The sequence below is a fragment of the Amphibalanus amphitrite genome, unplaced genomic scaffold (assembly GCF_019059575.1).
Source record: "Amphibalanus amphitrite isolate SeventyFive unplaced genomic scaffold, NRLGWU_Aamphi_draft 000589F_arrow, whole genome shotgun sequence".
Taxonomy (NCBI): Eukaryota; Metazoa; Arthropoda; class Thecostraca; order Balanomorpha; family Balanidae; genus Amphibalanus; species Amphibalanus amphitrite.
In genome coordinates, this window is record NW_024882083.1 from 202,264 (window position 1) to 219,785 (window position 17,522).

A 17,522-nucleotide genomic window follows, 5' to 3' on the forward strand; every position below is an offset into this window, starting at 1 on the left:
CAAACAGTGACCGGCCCCTGCTTCTAGCCACCCGGGGCCGGTCGGCCGGCCGGCAGTCAGTCGCTGCCCGGGGCTGATTTCTGAGGGACTTGTAAAATGTTTATTAATGAAATTTTTTACGTAATAAATTAGATGATTAGGTATATGTACCGGCTTTGAACATTTGAGAAAAAAAAAACATGCTAACGTAAAAATATATATATATATATATATATATATTGAAAATTAAGCTAGTACCGAAATAATTATTTTACCATGCATTGACAAACCAATTGCTAAAGCTTCAAACCAACCTAAATATAGCCCCGTGAGCCGTATTTTTTTTTGGGGGGGGGGGGGCCCTTCGGCATGGGGGGCCCAGTTCGAAGGTCGTGCCCCCCCCCATTCAAAAATCCTGTGTGCGCGCCTGGCTTCTTAGCCTAGTTATGTGACGGTGATGACCAATTCACAGGTCCATTTACATATTGATCTTAGGTCGAAATCGCCTCATGACCCCTGTACTTTATTCTTTCAATGCTTTAGTCTTCATTTTCTTATATCACGAAGCACGAACGAATTCATAACCTTTGCAGCTCCCGACTTGACGTCTCTGTGAAGTTGTTTCTTTTCATGGTATTTCTTGCTGTGTTTTAGAGGCTTATTTTGAGACATTTGTTTGCTTCAGTGCGCCACTTTCTGGCCAACGAACATTTCACTCGTAAACAAAGCGTAGTGCACAAGGCTATAGAACTCGTAGTGTAACGATTGGATTGGGCGTAAGAGCGATTACAATTGTTTAGTTGTAATGCATCAGGGTTGGGTGGTTCTTGCTTATTTTTATCTCCACATCTTTTGTGTTAAACCCAAAATTCAAATTTAAAATTTGTATGTTGCCTGTCCTTTTTCCAATTCCAACCCCAGTCTACTCTCTCTACTATAGTCTGTTTTTCGTATCTTCTACCTTCACTCAAAGACGGTAAACTCTCTTATCACGTGCTCCAGCGAACATCTAATTAAATCAACACCGCTGTAAAGTCAATTTTTATCTCGAACGCAAGATCGAACGTCTGTCCCCTTGGCCTATCTCGTTAATCAAAATGCAATGTTCGTTGTCAAGTGAAATGCAATTGCATAAAAACGTGTCATCATATTTTCTTTCTGGCCAAATTATCCCTTTCTAATTTCATTACGTTTTCAAACAACAGAAGGGCAATGGCCTTGGTCTCAGACAAGACGAAATGATTGTAACGTTTTCTTTCAACGTTTCAAAGCAAAAGAAATGTGGGTAAGGTGACTGAAATAAGGCGGTGAAGAAGGAGCACAACCAACGAATATCGCCAGAATAACGAACTTACTTCCTTGGATTGTCCAGAAAGAAAAGTGTTGAAGGCGCGGAGAAACACCGACGGTGGTAGCACAATTCAACTCCGTCATGCTTTCAGCTCAATATAATATGAAAAATGCATATGTGGGTGTTATTGTTGTTATTACCTGCTTACCTTAGGTTCCGCTGGCTTACTGTATTGGTAAGTGTAGGGTCCCGATCTGATGTCATCAAGTTCCTAAATTAAAGGACTTGTGAGTTGTGGATATTTATATTGTATGGAGTAGGTACCTTTTATGTTTGGTTTCAGCTTTCACTAGTCACTGGCCATCAAAGTGGGCCTCAATTGGAACTGGTTGAGAGAGGATGCAAGGATCATGGATGGATGAAGTACGCTTATCATTCACAGCTCTTGCCACTAAAGCATGCATGCCTTAGTTCTGACTCCTGGGCTTGGGGTACTCATACTGGCACCCGGCCATTTTCTGCTGTGTAGTGGTGTATGCCGGTGTTGCAATGCAGTGCAAATTCTGCAGTCTGGCTTTGCAGTGAGCAGTGCAGTTCTTATGCAATGCTAGGCTGATCTGCTCACTGTGCCTGTGCCGGTGCATCATTTTAAAAGATGATGTACCGGAGATGTAATGGGGCTGTGTTGTTAAAGTATCATGGGGTTTGCATAAAATACATGACTATCTACTCTACTGATAATTCCCGCTTTTTTACAGATGTTTTGATAGTCTGATGTCATTTGTAATTTATAATTGAGTTACGTGGCTGTGGACATTGTCTTGCAGCAGAACAGAAGTGTTAAAATCATGAACATAATTACCAAGAAGAAAAAGTACAAGTTCCAAGTGGATTTGGTGGTGGAGGAGCTGACAGCGGTGCCGTTCGTCAGCGCTGTGCTCTTCTGCAAGGTGCACCTGCTGGAGGGCGGCCGGTTCGAGGAGTTTTCATCCAGGTGAGACCCACATGTTGATGTGTCAGGTGGTAGATGGCGCTGAGATGTTGAGTAAACATGAAACCTGCAGTCAAGACCATTTTCAGAATTCTCACGACCCACCAGTCCTGTTCCTGGAGACTTTTTTAATTTTTTTAGAAATTTTGTCCGAATGGATGAATGGGTGGCTATGGGCCCGGGTGCCCCGCTAAGCAGTGCTTGTTGCGAATGACACCACGGACCCACCACCCCACCTTGCCCGCATCCGGTTCACCGGTGATAATTTGGATCGAAAGTTTAACGTGCCGCAGGTAGATGGCGGCACGGTCCTCCCGGGTCTAGCGTGGCCCTCTCTCGCCAGTTGCCAGCTGGCTTAACATAGGAACGCGGGTCAAACGACGTGGAGCTTCCCGGCCGCGAACTCGCTGCCACCGAGTTAGGAGACGGACGCCTTATCCACTAGGCCACGGGGAGGACAAACCTCCTTCACGAAGGCTGGCGCCGACATCCAAAGCACCAATTCCCCTTTCAAAACGACCCCATTCCTGAACAAACGGGAATTGCCAGGGGTAATTTTTTTGCATAATATCATAGCAGAATGTGTCGGCCATCTGTTTCTGAGACATGCCGTTCAAATTTTGCAAATTCCAAACGCTCGACATTCCCCATGCCAAAACATTCGTTGGGTTACGGAGTGTTTTCCTCAAGAGAGTTTTTGCTTTGAAAACGGCCCAAGACTGTTGATCATGTGGTTTTGTCGGGTTTTCGTGTCTGAAAGAAAGCTATTCGCTCCAGATTTGCCTCATGAAACTTCCTAGGATCAAACTTTACATTTATGTGCCTTTTTTGGGGCCAAGTGTTCTTGACATCAACGATTTTCGCGTTATTTTCCCAAAAAAATTGGCATTCTAGATATTATGAAGAGTTTTAAACGATGTATTGTCTTTATTTTACGATGACCTGCTATTTTTGAAACTGGTTAGCCTATACTTGTGAGCTTCTTGCCAGTTCTCACTTCTCAATAGTTATGACCTCAGTTTCAGCTGCTTTTTGGCACACGAGCCTAGCTGACGTACGGGGGTCGATCAAAACGCTGTTAGTCTCGGATGGTTTCGCCCCTAATTTTTTTTTTGCCACCATTTTTAAATGATCATCATGTTGTACCCATCCTGGCCGACATTTTGCCATGTGTCAGCTCTGACTTAAACATTTCCATTACTCCTGAAACAGAGCGTTTCACAACAGACCCGATTTTGCGACATCCATTTTTATGCCTGACCCATGGTCAGAGGTGAACCCTTTTTGTGAGCTCATGAAGGGTCGAATGCATTTGAAAACAATTACACTGCTTAAGGACGGTCTTTAGCAATGCGCATGCAGAATTTAGACATTGAATTTCTTGTTGATTCGGAATTATTGACCAAAAATCATGGCTGTACCTGTCAGCGAACTTTTGAGACACCCTGTATAGCAAAGAAGGCCAGTAAAAGGAATATTTCAATTTTTCTTATCACTTTAACGGTAGCCTGGATAGCAGAAATGCTTGTGAAACACATAACATATAGGTGGTAGGTACCTAGGTAGTTTATTACACAATTTACAGCACCATGATTGGACATTTATACATGAAACACCCCTGACACTTTAACAATGTTTCGCCCATGACCTGACCCGACACGCCCTGACCCCACAGGGAGGAGGTGCGGGACCACACCGTCACCTGGAACGCGCGGATGTCGTTCAGCGCCAAGATGACGGCGCCGTGTACCACAGGCGTGCTGGACCCGTGCCTGTGCCGCATCTCTGTCAGGAAGGTGAGAGTGAGACCCACATGTCCTGGCGGGTGTAGCAGGGAGGGGACATGTTGTGCTGTTATCTTTTTATGTGTGACAGGTGAATGTTTTGTGAAATTAGGGCATCGAGGGCGACACATGATTTTAATTGACGTTTATCTAATGCTTAGCAATCGAGCCACCAAACCAGTTGTATGCCCCGCATTGAGCAGTACCTAGATACTCTGTAGTGTTTTATCTTGTCAGAATTGTCAGCTGTCGCTGATGTCTTCATTGCCTGACGATCGGTATGTACTCGCCTTGCGCCCCTCACGATGCATACACCACCGTAACTCCTGCCTTGACATCGTGTTTCTGAACTAACCATCTCTATCCGCCCTGACAGGAGACGAAGGGCGGCCGGTCGTACCAGAAGCTGGGGTTCGCTACCATTAACCTGGCAGAGTTCGCCGGGGGCGGCGGCCAGTGTCGCCGGTACCTGCTCGAGGAGCATGACCTGCGACACCGGCAGGACAACAGCATGCTCAAGGTGGTGCTGTCCACCACGCTGCTCAGCGGCGACCCCTGCTTCCGCGCGTGAGTGGCAGGATGTGTGGGAGAAGTAGTGGGATGTGATGGGTGGGGCTGTGGTGATATATGTCAAAATGACTGTGTGGTGGATGTGCATTGATGTGTATGGTAGGATGGGTAAATAGCGGTGAATTAGCTCGATGAGTATGTGGTCAAGTAGTGAGCATCAAAAATATATAGGCTCTGCTGTTGCATATCTAGCAGCAGGGCTGCGGAGTCGGTGAATTTTCGGTGACTTCGACTCCGACTCCGGCTTTCAAAACCAACTCCGACTCCGACTCCAGGCAGAACTGTCGACTCCGACCGACTCAAACTTCTACTCCGCATCCTTATTCTATTCTATTCTATTCTATCCTTTTCTAGCAGTGTATCCTATTAACCCTCGCCCATGTAGGGGGGGGGGTTGGTGCAACCCCCCCCCCCCCCCCCCTGAGGCTTTTCGGAAATAGTGCAAAACGGCGCGCAGCGCCGCCAAATTTTGGGTACCTTATGGGGCAAACCTTGCGCATCTTTTGATAAAAAAAAATTTGACCGGGTCATGTCAGGTCACGGAGTTATGACGTCACAAAGGGAACAGCCTCCGGCCGGATTTTCACAAACTGAGTGCCAACGCCCGAGGTTTCCTGCCGGTGGTACGGACATCAGTTGATGGATCGTGATGAAACTTCCCATGCATGTTGGGGCAAGTATTGGCTATCATATGGTATAAGAAACTTGACCGGGTCAGGTCAGGTCACGGAGCTATGACGTCACAAGAGGAACAGCGTCCGGTACTATTTTTGAAAAGCGCCCGAACCACTATTTTGCTAATTCTTGTCACCTCAATGGGAATATGCAGCAATATTAGCTTCTATAGGGAGCAAATGGACCTCCCAAATCCAAAAATACAATCAGATTTCAAAAATTTAAATTTTGATTTTTCGAATTTCTGCCGCCGACTGTGACCTTGCCGACTTCCGGCGCTCCCAACGCGCCATTTTTAGAGCTAGGGAAACGAAATACATACCAAACGATAGAGAATTGATCAAGGAACACGATAGTGAAGGTTTCAAGTCGATATCTCCCACCGTTTTGCCGCAATCGCCGCGGAAAGTTGAAAAAAGTCTATTTTTCCGAAAATTTGACCTTTGACCGGTCAAAAGTAGGTCAAATGTTGACCTAGGACCAAAAAATATACCACCAATCGCGAGATCTCGGCGAGAGCAATCCGTTGGTCTTTTCCGCTAAGCTCTACGACGCTCCGTTTTCAAACGCCAAGGGGGGGGGGGGGTCGCACCAACCCCCCCCCCCCTGCATGGGCGAAGGTGGCAGATCGCCGTTTACGGGCGAGGGTTAATGCACGCATATCGGTGACATCTTTCATGGGCTCTTTGGTGATGGTCTGACACCAGGTCTCTGGTATGTCTGTCTTTGTTACTTGACCCTACCCGACTCTAGGGTCCTGTACCTGTAAGAAACGGCACGAGGACCTCGATTGTGTCCCATCTGATTGTCTCTCTGACGTCGTGTCTTTCATGCCTACCATATCTGACTCCGCTCCCTCCCTGTCCGTCCAGGCCGGTGCCCCGCTCGGCTGGCCACGCTGCCGAGTCCACGGACCCGCCGGGCGGTGGCCCGCCAATGGCAGCCGTCCAGACGGCCCTCCCCGGCACCGGCGGACTGCAGCTCAAGGATCTGACGCGCGTCAGGGGTGAGAAGTCGGAACTTTATAAATGAGTTACTAACACATTTACTAGCTCACTATGTAACGCGAACTCTCGGTCATGATTTCTTCTCTTTTTTTTTTTTGCAATAGTCAACTCAGTACCTATATGAGACTGCTATGGACCGTTGCTTGGCAAGATTCAACGTCCTGATGTGCATATACTATGTATACTTCTGATCTTGAATCAGGATTTTATCCTATGCTTGGATTGTCACCTAGGCCAGTTAAGGCCTCAAAACACACCTTGGTACGATGTCTATACCGCGGTTGACGGGTGCCGATAACTGGTGCTGTCGAGCTAACCACTTCTCCCTCTGCCCAGGCGACTGTGTGGGCGGCGGCGCGACGTCCGCCAGCTCCTCCGACCCTTGTGAGCACGGCCTGCCGCCGCCGGCTGGCTCCGAGGACCCGTCTGAGCCGCAGGGCCACTCGAGGAACTCGAGTAGCCAGTCGGCGGGCTACGGCAGTCTGCAGTCGCAGGGCCACTCGGAGCCCTCGCAGCCGACGCACAGCCGGCACAGCAGCAGCTCAGAGTCGGGGCACCTCAGGTGAGGGTTAATGGCAGTCACTCCGGACACCTCAGGTGAGGGTTAACTGACCCCTGGGGTGGGGGTTAGTTAACGGCAGCTCCTAACCCGGACACCTCAGGCGAGCGTTAACGGACACCTAAAGTGAGCGTTAACTGACACCTCAGTTAAGGGTGAACACTAATAGACAACTCAGGTGAGGGTTAATAGCAGTCCGGACACCTCAGGCGAGTGTAACGGTAGCTCCGAGTCCGAACACCTCAGGTGAGGGTTAACAGACACTCAAGGTGAAGGTTAACGACAGCTCCGAGTCCGGACACCTTAAGTGAGGGTTAACGGCAGCTCCGGACACCTCAGGCGAGTGTAACGGTAACTTCGTGTCCGAGTGCACCTACGTGAAGGGGATACCACGGCAGCTCCCGACTCCGAACACCTCAGGTGAGGTTTGACGGCAGCTCCGAGCTAGCGACACCTCATAATATGAGGGTTCCTTCAGTCGGCGACACTTATGTTAGAACTAAATCGGCTCATAATCGTGACTATGCCAAATTACAGGGACCACACGTGAACCTCAAAAAGTAACCCAGACATCCTGCATTCATAATCAGCGTGTGCCTGTCGTTAGTATGCGCAGTGCGCACCACTGCAGTGCTGGCCCCTTGCGTTGAACCCAACGACCGTTTACCTTTGCTCTGAAATAATCTCCCTTGACGCCCATCCTTCCCACTCCTGCAGAACGGCGAGCAGCGGCTCGGGTCTGTCCGACTACAACTCGATGGAGCGGGCGGCGGCCGGCGGCGGCGAGAAGCGCAAAAAGGACTCGGCGTCCGGCTCGCGGTTCGACGCGACGCGTGTCGACGCCGAGGACGTGATCAACGACCTGCTGCAACACGCCGACTTCGACAACCCGGACGAATCGGCGGAGAGTGAGTGGAGGGAGAGGGGGGGGGAGGAGGGGAGGAGAAGGAACAGGGTAGGGAGACGAGAATTCCGGAGAGGGGAGAAAAGGGCGAGATTAAGGTTCGGGAGTTTGGTTGGAAATTGAGAGTAGGTAAGACGAGATGCATGATGTATGTACATATAATGTAAATGTATGCGAGAAATCAGTGAGGGAGATAGGATAAAGTTCTCTGATCATTTCTACGTCATCGGGGAATACGCTTGTTCGTATACTTCCGCTACCACGTTGGATACCGCTTGTAGATTGCTCGTGTAAATTACTGCTGATTACTTACATGTATTCTAGTATAATTATCCTTGTGTCGCCATCTGTGCGTCGCACTCACCGGGCGCCCCGTCCACCTGACAACCTGACCGTCGCCGTCTGCCTGTGTCCGCCCGCCGCCCCCTCTGACTGTCTCTCTGACCGTCTCTGTCTCTCTCCGTCTGCAGCCACCTCTGACCCTCCCTGCGTGCCTGTGTCCGCCCGCCGCCCCCTCTGACTGTCTCTCTGACTGTCTCTGTCTGTCTCCGCCCTCAGCCCCCTCTGTCTGTCTGCCTGTGTCCGCCCGCCGCCCCCTCTGACTGTCTGCCTGTCTCCGCCCGCAGCCTCGGGTCTTCAGCTGTACGTCGGTCGGGACGGCAGCACCGCCTTCTCCTCGGGTTCAGCCGGCAACACGGCCAGTTACCAGGCGGTCGTCATCAGCAAAAAGTAGCCGCCGCCGGCCGCCAGCGCCCGTATGCTCTAGTCCGCGCGCGACTTCCGACACGTGGCGGCACGTGGGACACGTGTCGCCGGCGCCATGACAGCCTGTGAGACGTTAGAGGTTAGCTGGGGAGGGGTGTTCGGGTGGGATGGGTGCGGGCCGCAGTATGCGCGCGACATACTCCTGTGCTCGGGTAGGGGGACTGACTGACTGGGATCTGTGCTGAAGGTAGTGTGTAGCAGAGACGCCAGCGCTCGCGCTCAGCCGCGTCTGGGGCGGCGATTGGCTGCCGGTTTGTAGGTTCTGTTCCGATCTGTTCGGGGAGGAGAGCTGACGCGCGTTGTGTTCAGGTTGGAGGGAGCGTTAAGTCCAGCTCGGACCGGAGATTGTGTCCACCTTGTTCAGGCTGGAGAGGAAGTTTACGTATACTCTGTTCAGTGTTCAGGTTGCTGGGAGGCCCGCCTGGTTTGGCAGGCAGTGGTGCCTCCCTCCGCTCTAGGTTGGGTTTTACGTCCGATGTGTTCCGGGTAAGTGCTGTGCCCTGTGTTCGGTCCGGTAGGGACCCGGTACCGGGCGTGTGTGCAGTAGGACGCCGTGTCTGCTGTCTGACTCTCCGGGCTGGCCTCTGAGGCAGTCCTCGGCGGTGTGACGTCACTCCCGGCGGTATGACGTCACTCCGGGGAGGTCGGAGGGGTCATATGAAGGGCCAGTCCCCGGCGGGCGGGGCGGACGTCGTTTTCTAGTCGAGTCGGCCGCCGCGGTCCTGTGCCGATGTCGCCACTGACCTGACCTGACCCGGTCGGGCCGAGTCGGCGGAGCGCAGAAGTCGACTCCGGCCGCCAGTCAGCCGCCCAGTCTATGCATTTTTATCGCTGACTTCGCTGGCCCTTTACACCAATGTGTTTGCCTGAGTTGATATTGTCCGCACTTTTCGACGTTATGGATGCCGACTGTATTGTGTGTATGTGCGTGATGTGCTGCATTCCTCTTTTAATAGTCGTTTTATCTCGCTTGATGAATCGTGATTCCAATTCCTGTGTAACTTTTTAGCTGCCTTGCTGGTCAAACTCTCGTGCCAAATGTACGTTTCTCGCTTTACGAAGTCATTCGTATCCATTGCTGTTTACAATCACTCATTTTTACAATTCACTTGGCTGCTAAACAATCATCCAAATAAACCTTGATTGGGTAACGCTGTTTTGCAATATCTTCCATGGAGATGGGATACGAATAAATCAGATATGCATCATGTAAAAGGGAAGGTTATGAAATCAACATTTTTGTTCTAACTTACGCTCAACACGTATTCAAACTTGTCTCCTTCGTCAACAAATATCGGACACGTTTGCACAATCTAAATATTTTATCTATTCTGTGTGATCCCTGATCCCTGGGGTTTCAACTATTCCATAAAAGCTCATGTCAATAAAGCAGCAGCATCTAGAGCCGTCTGTAGCCGGGGTCGGCGCTCTGTGTGATTTATCTTGTACCCTCGAGCGGTCGTAAATCACAACCCCTCAGCTGCCAGCTGTATGGATATTTGACCTCCCAGACTAATGGGTTGGCCAACCCGCCCTGACCGCGACTGAGCGGGCCGTGGCATACATACGGCTACCACCGATACGTCGACCCATTGAAAGAAACATGAGGTTCAGCCGGGCCGCTGTCAATGTGCCATGCCGACTGACGGGCTCAGTTCGTATCCCGCGGCTCACTGGCTGGGAGGGCAGACAATTGGGATGTCCGGGTGGGGAGGCAGATATTAGTCAAACTCGCATCCAAACGTGACAGCCAGAGTACAATATACACAGTGAAGTCAAAGAGGCTAGGGTGTCTGGTGGTGACCTTATGCGGTCTCCGACTCGATGGCGGACTCAGACTGAGTTTAATAATTTCTTGCATGGACATCTGGTTGATCACTGGCTGTGATCTGTGGGCGTGGTCAACATCTCTTGGCGGCTACTGAATGGCAAGCAAGAGATCAATGTACCGACTGAGCATGCATTCTGCATGCGCTTACCAACACAGTCCCCTATATGCTCGAAATGTGTAAGCTGTCCTGTATGACTTGCAGCCTACTCTGTCATCTAGTGATCGTTTTCAGAACCTCTGCTTCTGCACCCATATGCAGGTGGTGAACCTGTGGCGCTGTGGGGTCGAGGTCTTCACGAAGCATCCCCGTCGCTTTGGCTTTACCACGCAGTAAATGTTACACAAGATGATAGTAACGCGGGGGTCATGCCGGATTATAATCCAGTGTTTCTAAGATGAAAGAAGTAGAAAGTAAGGTCGAGCATAACCAAGACTAGCCTACAGGCCGTAACTTGGGCTAAGGTAGTGACGTCGACGAAAGGAACCGATGGGGATTTCAATAAGCCATCTTCAAAGCTTCGTGCCGAAAGTCTGTAATAAAAGTCCACTTAGGCTCTAATCTTACAAATTAACAATGCCCGAGTGTTTGTAGTAAGCATGCCACTTCAATAAAAAGCCCGGGCACTTGAATAGGATAGGTAACTGCCTGTTGGATTGCCTGGTATTCCGGATCAGACCAAACGAAAAACTCCGTACCTAATCTTGCTCTTTGCAGCCATTTATGTTGGTAGGTGGTGCATTTTCACCTATGTTTATGCCTAAAACCTTACACCGTTGGACTTTCTGGTACGTTGAATTCTGGTATGTTGGAATGATTGACGCGCACTGAAGCCCTCACAAACAATATGTTGGAATTACCTGTTATGGGTGTACAGTCTGTCTTAAAAGTACCGCGCAAAGTGACGGTGGATCCATCGAGCCTGACTGAGGAAGGGCCTGCTAAATTTGGGTCACCGAAGCAATTGACATCCTCGTCCATTCCCTAGGTCAATTGGTCGGTGACTTTCAAATTAAAGCAGACCCTTTCTCGGTCAGGCTTGATGGATCCACCGCCACTTTGAGCGGTACTTTTAAGACAGACTGTACATACCTAATACCTATCATCTGTGAACCAGTGTTCTCCACTGGACGTCCAACCCACAAACCAGCCTAGCCCGAGATAATTGATTCTTACGATTTATAGGAAAACGTAGCCCATTGAACGGTCACCATTTTATTATTGGCATTTTAAATTAATCCAGAATTCACAGATAAAAGAAATGGTTCACGACTACTTATCTAGTAATGATTAAACAACGATTCCATTTCCCGGCAGACGGTGGGCATCCCAGCCACCTTCCGCGTGGTGGGTGGGGGGCATTTTTTGCCCCCCCCCCGTATCTCCGAAACTTCTGGACGGATCCGTAAAATTCAAAAGGCATTCGATAGCCCTGTCAAATTTGTTGCAAGAAACTAAATTTCATTGACCTCGGGGGTCACCGATGACGTCATAGGTCAGGTCAAAGATAAAATGTTTCGCCGTCCACAGGTCTTCTAGGGAATGCGCTATAACACCGAGTAAAACGCATTTTGTCGAAAATCAGCGATAGGGCGTCAGCTGCCTAGTACATATGTTGCTAATAGAGGTCACTGATAATACCAGGTCAGGTCACAGGTCAGGTCAACAAGGGTCAGCACATGAACCCAACTTTACTAGGGTTGTGCGATGCATGTTTTATGGCCAATTTTTCAGTTCCAACTCAATGGTGCTGGTTATAAGACCATCAGGTACGGTTTAGGTCACTTTCTGGTGGAGGTCAGGTCAAGGTCAGGTAAAAAAGGTCAAATTTCAAAGTTTATACTTTTGCATAAAATGGGTATTGATTCGATGCAGCTCGCCACGAGGAGTCTAATGGTGTTTTTTTTTTTGCGCCACGAAGTCTAGAATTGCTCAAAATTGAGTCTGAAAATTTGGCGTCATCAATTTTGAACAGTTTTTTGCTATAGCTTGGCCAAAAAAAAGAGGTATCGACCTCAAATTTGATATGTGGATAGAAGGTGGTAGGGACTGCCACATTTCCGTTTTTTAACTCAAAAAATGTTTTGGGTTTTTCGGCTATTACCTATATTAAAAAAAAACTTTTTTTATTTCAAAAAAAATCTGAGATAGCAGTTTTGTAGCCCTATTCAATCTACACTTTTATGTCTGAAACATTTTTCTGTATCTCTAAAGCTGTAGGCCTGACAGCTCTTCCCGCGAAACCTTTTTTGGGTCGAAAATGGCAGAAATGGCGTCACTCCGACGTCATTAGCGGCCAACCTATCATAGCCTTTGGAAAAAAAAAATTGGTTCACAATGTGCAAAAGCTATTCACGGAAGGGTACTGAAAGTTTGGTGACGATCGGCGCAGCGGTTCTGGAGATACCTATATCGAAAAAAAAAAACTAAAGGGGGAGGGGGCCAAAAAATCCCACCACCGCCTGGAAGGTTAATACGTGAAATATGGGATTTTGAGTTCATTTACCTTCAGCATACAAAAATTACCGACCCGATTCCGTCCAGGGCCCTTTGAGTTTAAAAAAAGTCCGAACCAGCCCATGTGTCTATTTGGAATGGCTCGAACTGTGACGAATACTGGAGTATGAACTGAGAGCGTCACTGACTATCTCCAATTCTCCACTGATGTCCGTAACGACGGGGGAGACAATTCACCGTGTCCCCCGCCGGGCCGTCTAATGACGCGCGGCGAATTATCGGCTGAATTGCGCGCTGGTCCGGGCCATCCGGCCGCTGCAGCCGGGATTACTTTACTGGTCGCGGTGACCGGGTCAGCTCGGACGGTCGCTGAGAGGGGTTTATGGCCGGGATCGTCTGTGGACGGCCGCCGCGCGGTGTCGGTTGCTGCGGACGGTCTGCAGCGCCGGCTGATCGTCCGTCCGCCGACCACAAACTCTTCACCGGACGACTGGAGCGCTATCACGAGACGATCCAGTGGGCGGGACGGGACCTTCGGCAAACCGAGAGGCATGCCGGGTAACGCCGGAGCCCGCTACTGGCCTTGGTTCAGGTGATAATGAGTGCAGCCGGCACATTTTATGGTAACTTACGAGGATATAATTCTGCAGCACGAGTCAATCCAACAGCTCCCGGCAGGTAATCTCATGTCCGCCAATTGTCAATGACGGATTGTAATTCTGAACCGGTTCGGACAGCTGGATTTAGGCGTATCGGTTACCGCGGTCGGCGCTGTCCGGCGGCTCAGGTGGCTAGACGACGGCCACAGCCAGCGGTGCCCGTGGGTGGCAGTCGGCGTACGGCCGGGGGATGAGGGCTCCCTTCGCCTGGCGAGAATCTGCGCTGGCCTAGCCGGGCTGTCACACGGTCCTCTGCCGTGACGGGCTGTCACGTCACAATATCGGGCTGTCACACGGCTCAGTGGCGCTCTGAACCCCCAGGAAGGCGAGTGGTTGAAATATCCTCCAGCTTGCGTCGATGCCGGACGCTATGACGGTTCATTGATCATCCTTCTCGTTCTTCCTTCCCCACAAGTGACAGTCGAATTCTGTGGCACTCGGCGTCCAGCTAATCTGCGTGTGTTGTCTCGTGATCGACCGAGCCGGCCGTCCGCTCTTCTTGCCGTCTACATACATCGAGAGGACGGCCTGTCACCAGCGCCGACGCTGTGACTGATGTACCGACAAGTGTCATCCTGTAAACAAGACCGAGAGACGGACGGAGTGACGGACACACTCGTGGTCGACCGCATACTCCGCGGCGCTGACGAGACACAGAAACTTAGAATGCTGCATTGGACTGTGGGGCGGCGGAGATTTGTTTTGATGTTGAATTGTTATCAACCCACACCCTGTGGATGAGGAGAGCGATGGGGGATAAACGCCGCCTGCCTTCCTCCCGATATTCCTTGAGGGCTCAAGCAATGCCGATGTCGCACCAAACATTCAATAACACTAGCATTATTTTATGTTCGTAACAGACCTTAACCAGTAATACGTTATCGCTCCCATGGATGAGATAATAACTGGGTGCCTAACTATTGACGAAATTTTACTGTAATTGGCCCAGCCATTGCGGAGTTACTTTATGTGGAACAATTTCGACACCCCTAAGTTGGCACGTGACACGTGCCGTAACATTAACTAAGATGAAGAAAATCGGGCGAAATTCGGAGAAGAAGGAATAAGCCTACCAAATATGTAAGTGACATATTGTTAAACTGCTGTACCATTGTGAGTAAATGACCATATAAAAGATCGTACAAGCCGATGGGACTGGGCGTTTCAATACACACCGTCTTACGCATTTTATTTTCGTTATTACCTAAAGGCCAGGGGCGGATCCAGGAAAACTCCAAGGGGAGGGTCATGAATCGAAGTGGTGCCCCTACCTATACCCAAAATTAAAAACTCAACGGATTTCGTCCACTTCATTTTGGTGGTGCCCCCATTTTCAGGTTTTTTTCTTTTTATTTTTTGTTTTTAGTCAGTATCTTAACCCGCGCGGGGCTGGGGGGGGGGGGTAAATTTTACCCCCCCTCGCGAATTTTTGCGATATCTCAAAAACGGCGGCGCGCAGCGCCGCCAAACTTTCAGTACCTTTTCTTACATCAATTTGACACGTTCCCTGAAAATTTGAGCGAAATCCGTCGGAAAATTTTTGAGAAATTGACGTTTTAGTGACGTCATGTTCGCCATTTTCGCCTCAAAAACGGCAAAAGTTCAAACGCCGCTAACATCTTCATTTTTAAGGGAATCAAGACGTAACAAAAAAGGTTATACGTAATTTTACTTTGTCTATCAAATGGCTATCTCGGTTTTTTGAAAATTTTGGATTTTGGCCTAAATTTTTTCAAAAAACTGACTTTTTTGGGAAAATCATTACAAAATCCAAAATTTTGAGTCTATCGAAAAAACCGGAATATATGTCAGAGAAGTGGTCTATGTGCACCTACATACCAAATTTTAGAAGAATCGGTTCAAAAATGTGGGAGTTATTCAAAATTTTATGACGTCACGACACACAAAATTTTTGAAAAATGAATTTTTTGGAAGTTCTAGACCTCGTACGGAAACAAAAATAGCACCATTCGATTCGCCGTGAAAAACTGCATCAGATAGACACCTTTTTAGGCCTTAACAACCAACTTCAAAATTTGACCTCACTTGACCTGACCTTGACCTGACCTCGACCTGAAATTCATCCAGAGGTGGTCCATATCACTTATTGAGTGTGCCTATTGAATTCTATGAGTAAAATGACCCATAAAACATGTGTCGCACATGCCCTTTTCTACATTTTGTTTTTTGGTGACCTGACCTGACCTGACCTGACCTTGACCTTGACCTCTGAATGATGTTGTATGCAACGAATATTGTCTTGGTAGCCTAAGAACACGTTTTGGGCGATCAGTCTCAGTCCATGACTCCATTCTTCGGCAACTACGGTGCAAGGCCGATACTGTAGAAACTTGCAATTTGTACCCTTGACCTGACCTTGACCTTGACCTCAAACTTTAAATTAAGTACATGTTTTTAGTAGTTCGTGATGAGAGCTTTCGATTGGCGTTTGAATTTTCCAAATCGGACCATTAGTTTGGGAGATAACAGGGGGGTAAAATTTACCCCCCCCCAGCCCCGCGCGTTCGGCTGGAGACCCCAGCCCCGCGCGGGTTAACTCTTAGCCACAACTACATTTACCAATTGTAAGCAAGTATATATGAATGTGCTATGTGTATATATGTTATGGACGCTGAGTAGTGAGTAATTACCAGGAACGTTATCAGGTAAGCGAATCGTAATCGTTGTCAGTCCGACGAACTTGACCCTGGCGTCTAAAGGGTCTGTCCTTGACACTTCAGGCTTGTCAGGGGCACCAAAGTCCTTCCAGGGACACCACAAACCTGTCAGGGGCACCTACGGCCTTGTAGGGGCGCCACAGGCCCGCCAGGGGCACCACAGGCCTGCCAGGAAGCAGGGGCACCACAGGTCTAGCAAGTATACACGACAGGCCTGTCAGGGGCACAACGGGCCTGTTGGGCCCATGAGCACCCCTAGGGGCAGGGGCACCACAGTCCTTCCAGGGGCACCGCAGGCCTGTGAGGGGCACCAGCGGCCTAGCAGGGGCACCAGTCAACACAGGCCTGCCAGGGGCACCACAGACCTGCCACGGGCACCAGAGGCCTGCCAGGAGCACCACCGACCTCGCAGGGGTAACTTGGGCCTGTCAGGGGCACCACGGGCCTGTCGAGAGGCACTTCAGGCTTTTCAGGGGCACCATAGTCCTCTCCGGGCGCAGGGGTAGCAGGGGCCTAGCAAGGGCACCAGAGGCCTGCCAGGGGCACCACAGGCCTAGCAAGGGCACCACGGGCCTGTCATGGGCACCTCAGGCCTGTCAGGGCCCAGGGACACCACAGTCCTTCCAGGGGCACCACAAGCCTGTCAGGGGCACCAGAGGCTTAGCAAGGGCACCACAGGCCTGCCAGGGGCACTACAGGCCTAGCAAGGGCACCACTGGTCTATCAGGGGCACCACGAGCCTGTCATAGCCAGGCATCTCAGGCTTGTCAAGGCCCAGGGGCACCACAGGTCTGTGAGGGGCACCAGCGACCTAGCAGGGGCACCAGTCAACACAGGTCTGCCAGGGGCGCCACAGACCTTCCAGGGGCACCAGTCACCACAGACCTGCCAGGGGCACCAGAGGTCTGCCAGGGGCACCACCGGCCTCGCAGGGGCACCTTGGGCCTGTCAGGGGCACCACAGGCCTGCCAGGGGCACCACAGGCCTAGCAAGGCACCACTGGCCTGTCAAGGGCACCACGACCCTGTCATGACCGGGCACCTCAGGCTTGTCAGGGCCCAGGGGCACCACAGTCCTTCCAGGGGCATTACAAGCCTGTCAGGGGCACCAGAGGCCTAGCAAGGGCACCACAGACCTGCCATGGACACCACAGGCCTGCCAGGGGCACCACCGACCTTGCAGGGGCGCCTCAGGCCTGTCAGGGGCACCACGTGCCTGCCGGGGACACTTCAGGCTTGTCAGGGGCGTTACAGTCCTGTCAGGGCCCAGGGGCACCAGGCCCGTGGTGTCCCTGCTAGGCCTGTGGTGCCCCTGGCGGTCCTGTGGTGCCCCTGTCAGGACTGTGATACCCCTGATAGGCCGGTGGTGCCCCTG

The 17,522-nt window shown here is 50.5% G+C and overlaps 1 protein-coding gene across 1 annotated transcript; it reads left to right on the forward strand.

The window, feature by feature from the left end:
* Positions 1 to 708: 708 nt before the first annotated feature.
* Positions 709 to 9,676, forward strand: LOC122394390 (protein FAM102A-like). Its single transcript, XM_043391261.1, has 8 exons — positions 709 to 755; positions 2,029 to 2,264; positions 3,937 to 4,057; positions 4,422 to 4,612; positions 6,163 to 6,296; positions 6,634 to 6,859; positions 7,574 to 7,764; positions 8,387 to 9,676. Exons 2-8 carry the CDS (start codon positions 2,119 to 2,121, stop codon positions 8,491 to 8,493), a joined length of 1,116 nt encoding a protein of 371 aa, XP_043247196.1. The 5' UTR covers positions 709 to 755; positions 2,029 to 2,118; the 3' UTR covers positions 8,494 to 9,676.
* The last annotated feature ends 7,846 nt before the right edge of the window (positions 9,677 to 17,522 follow it).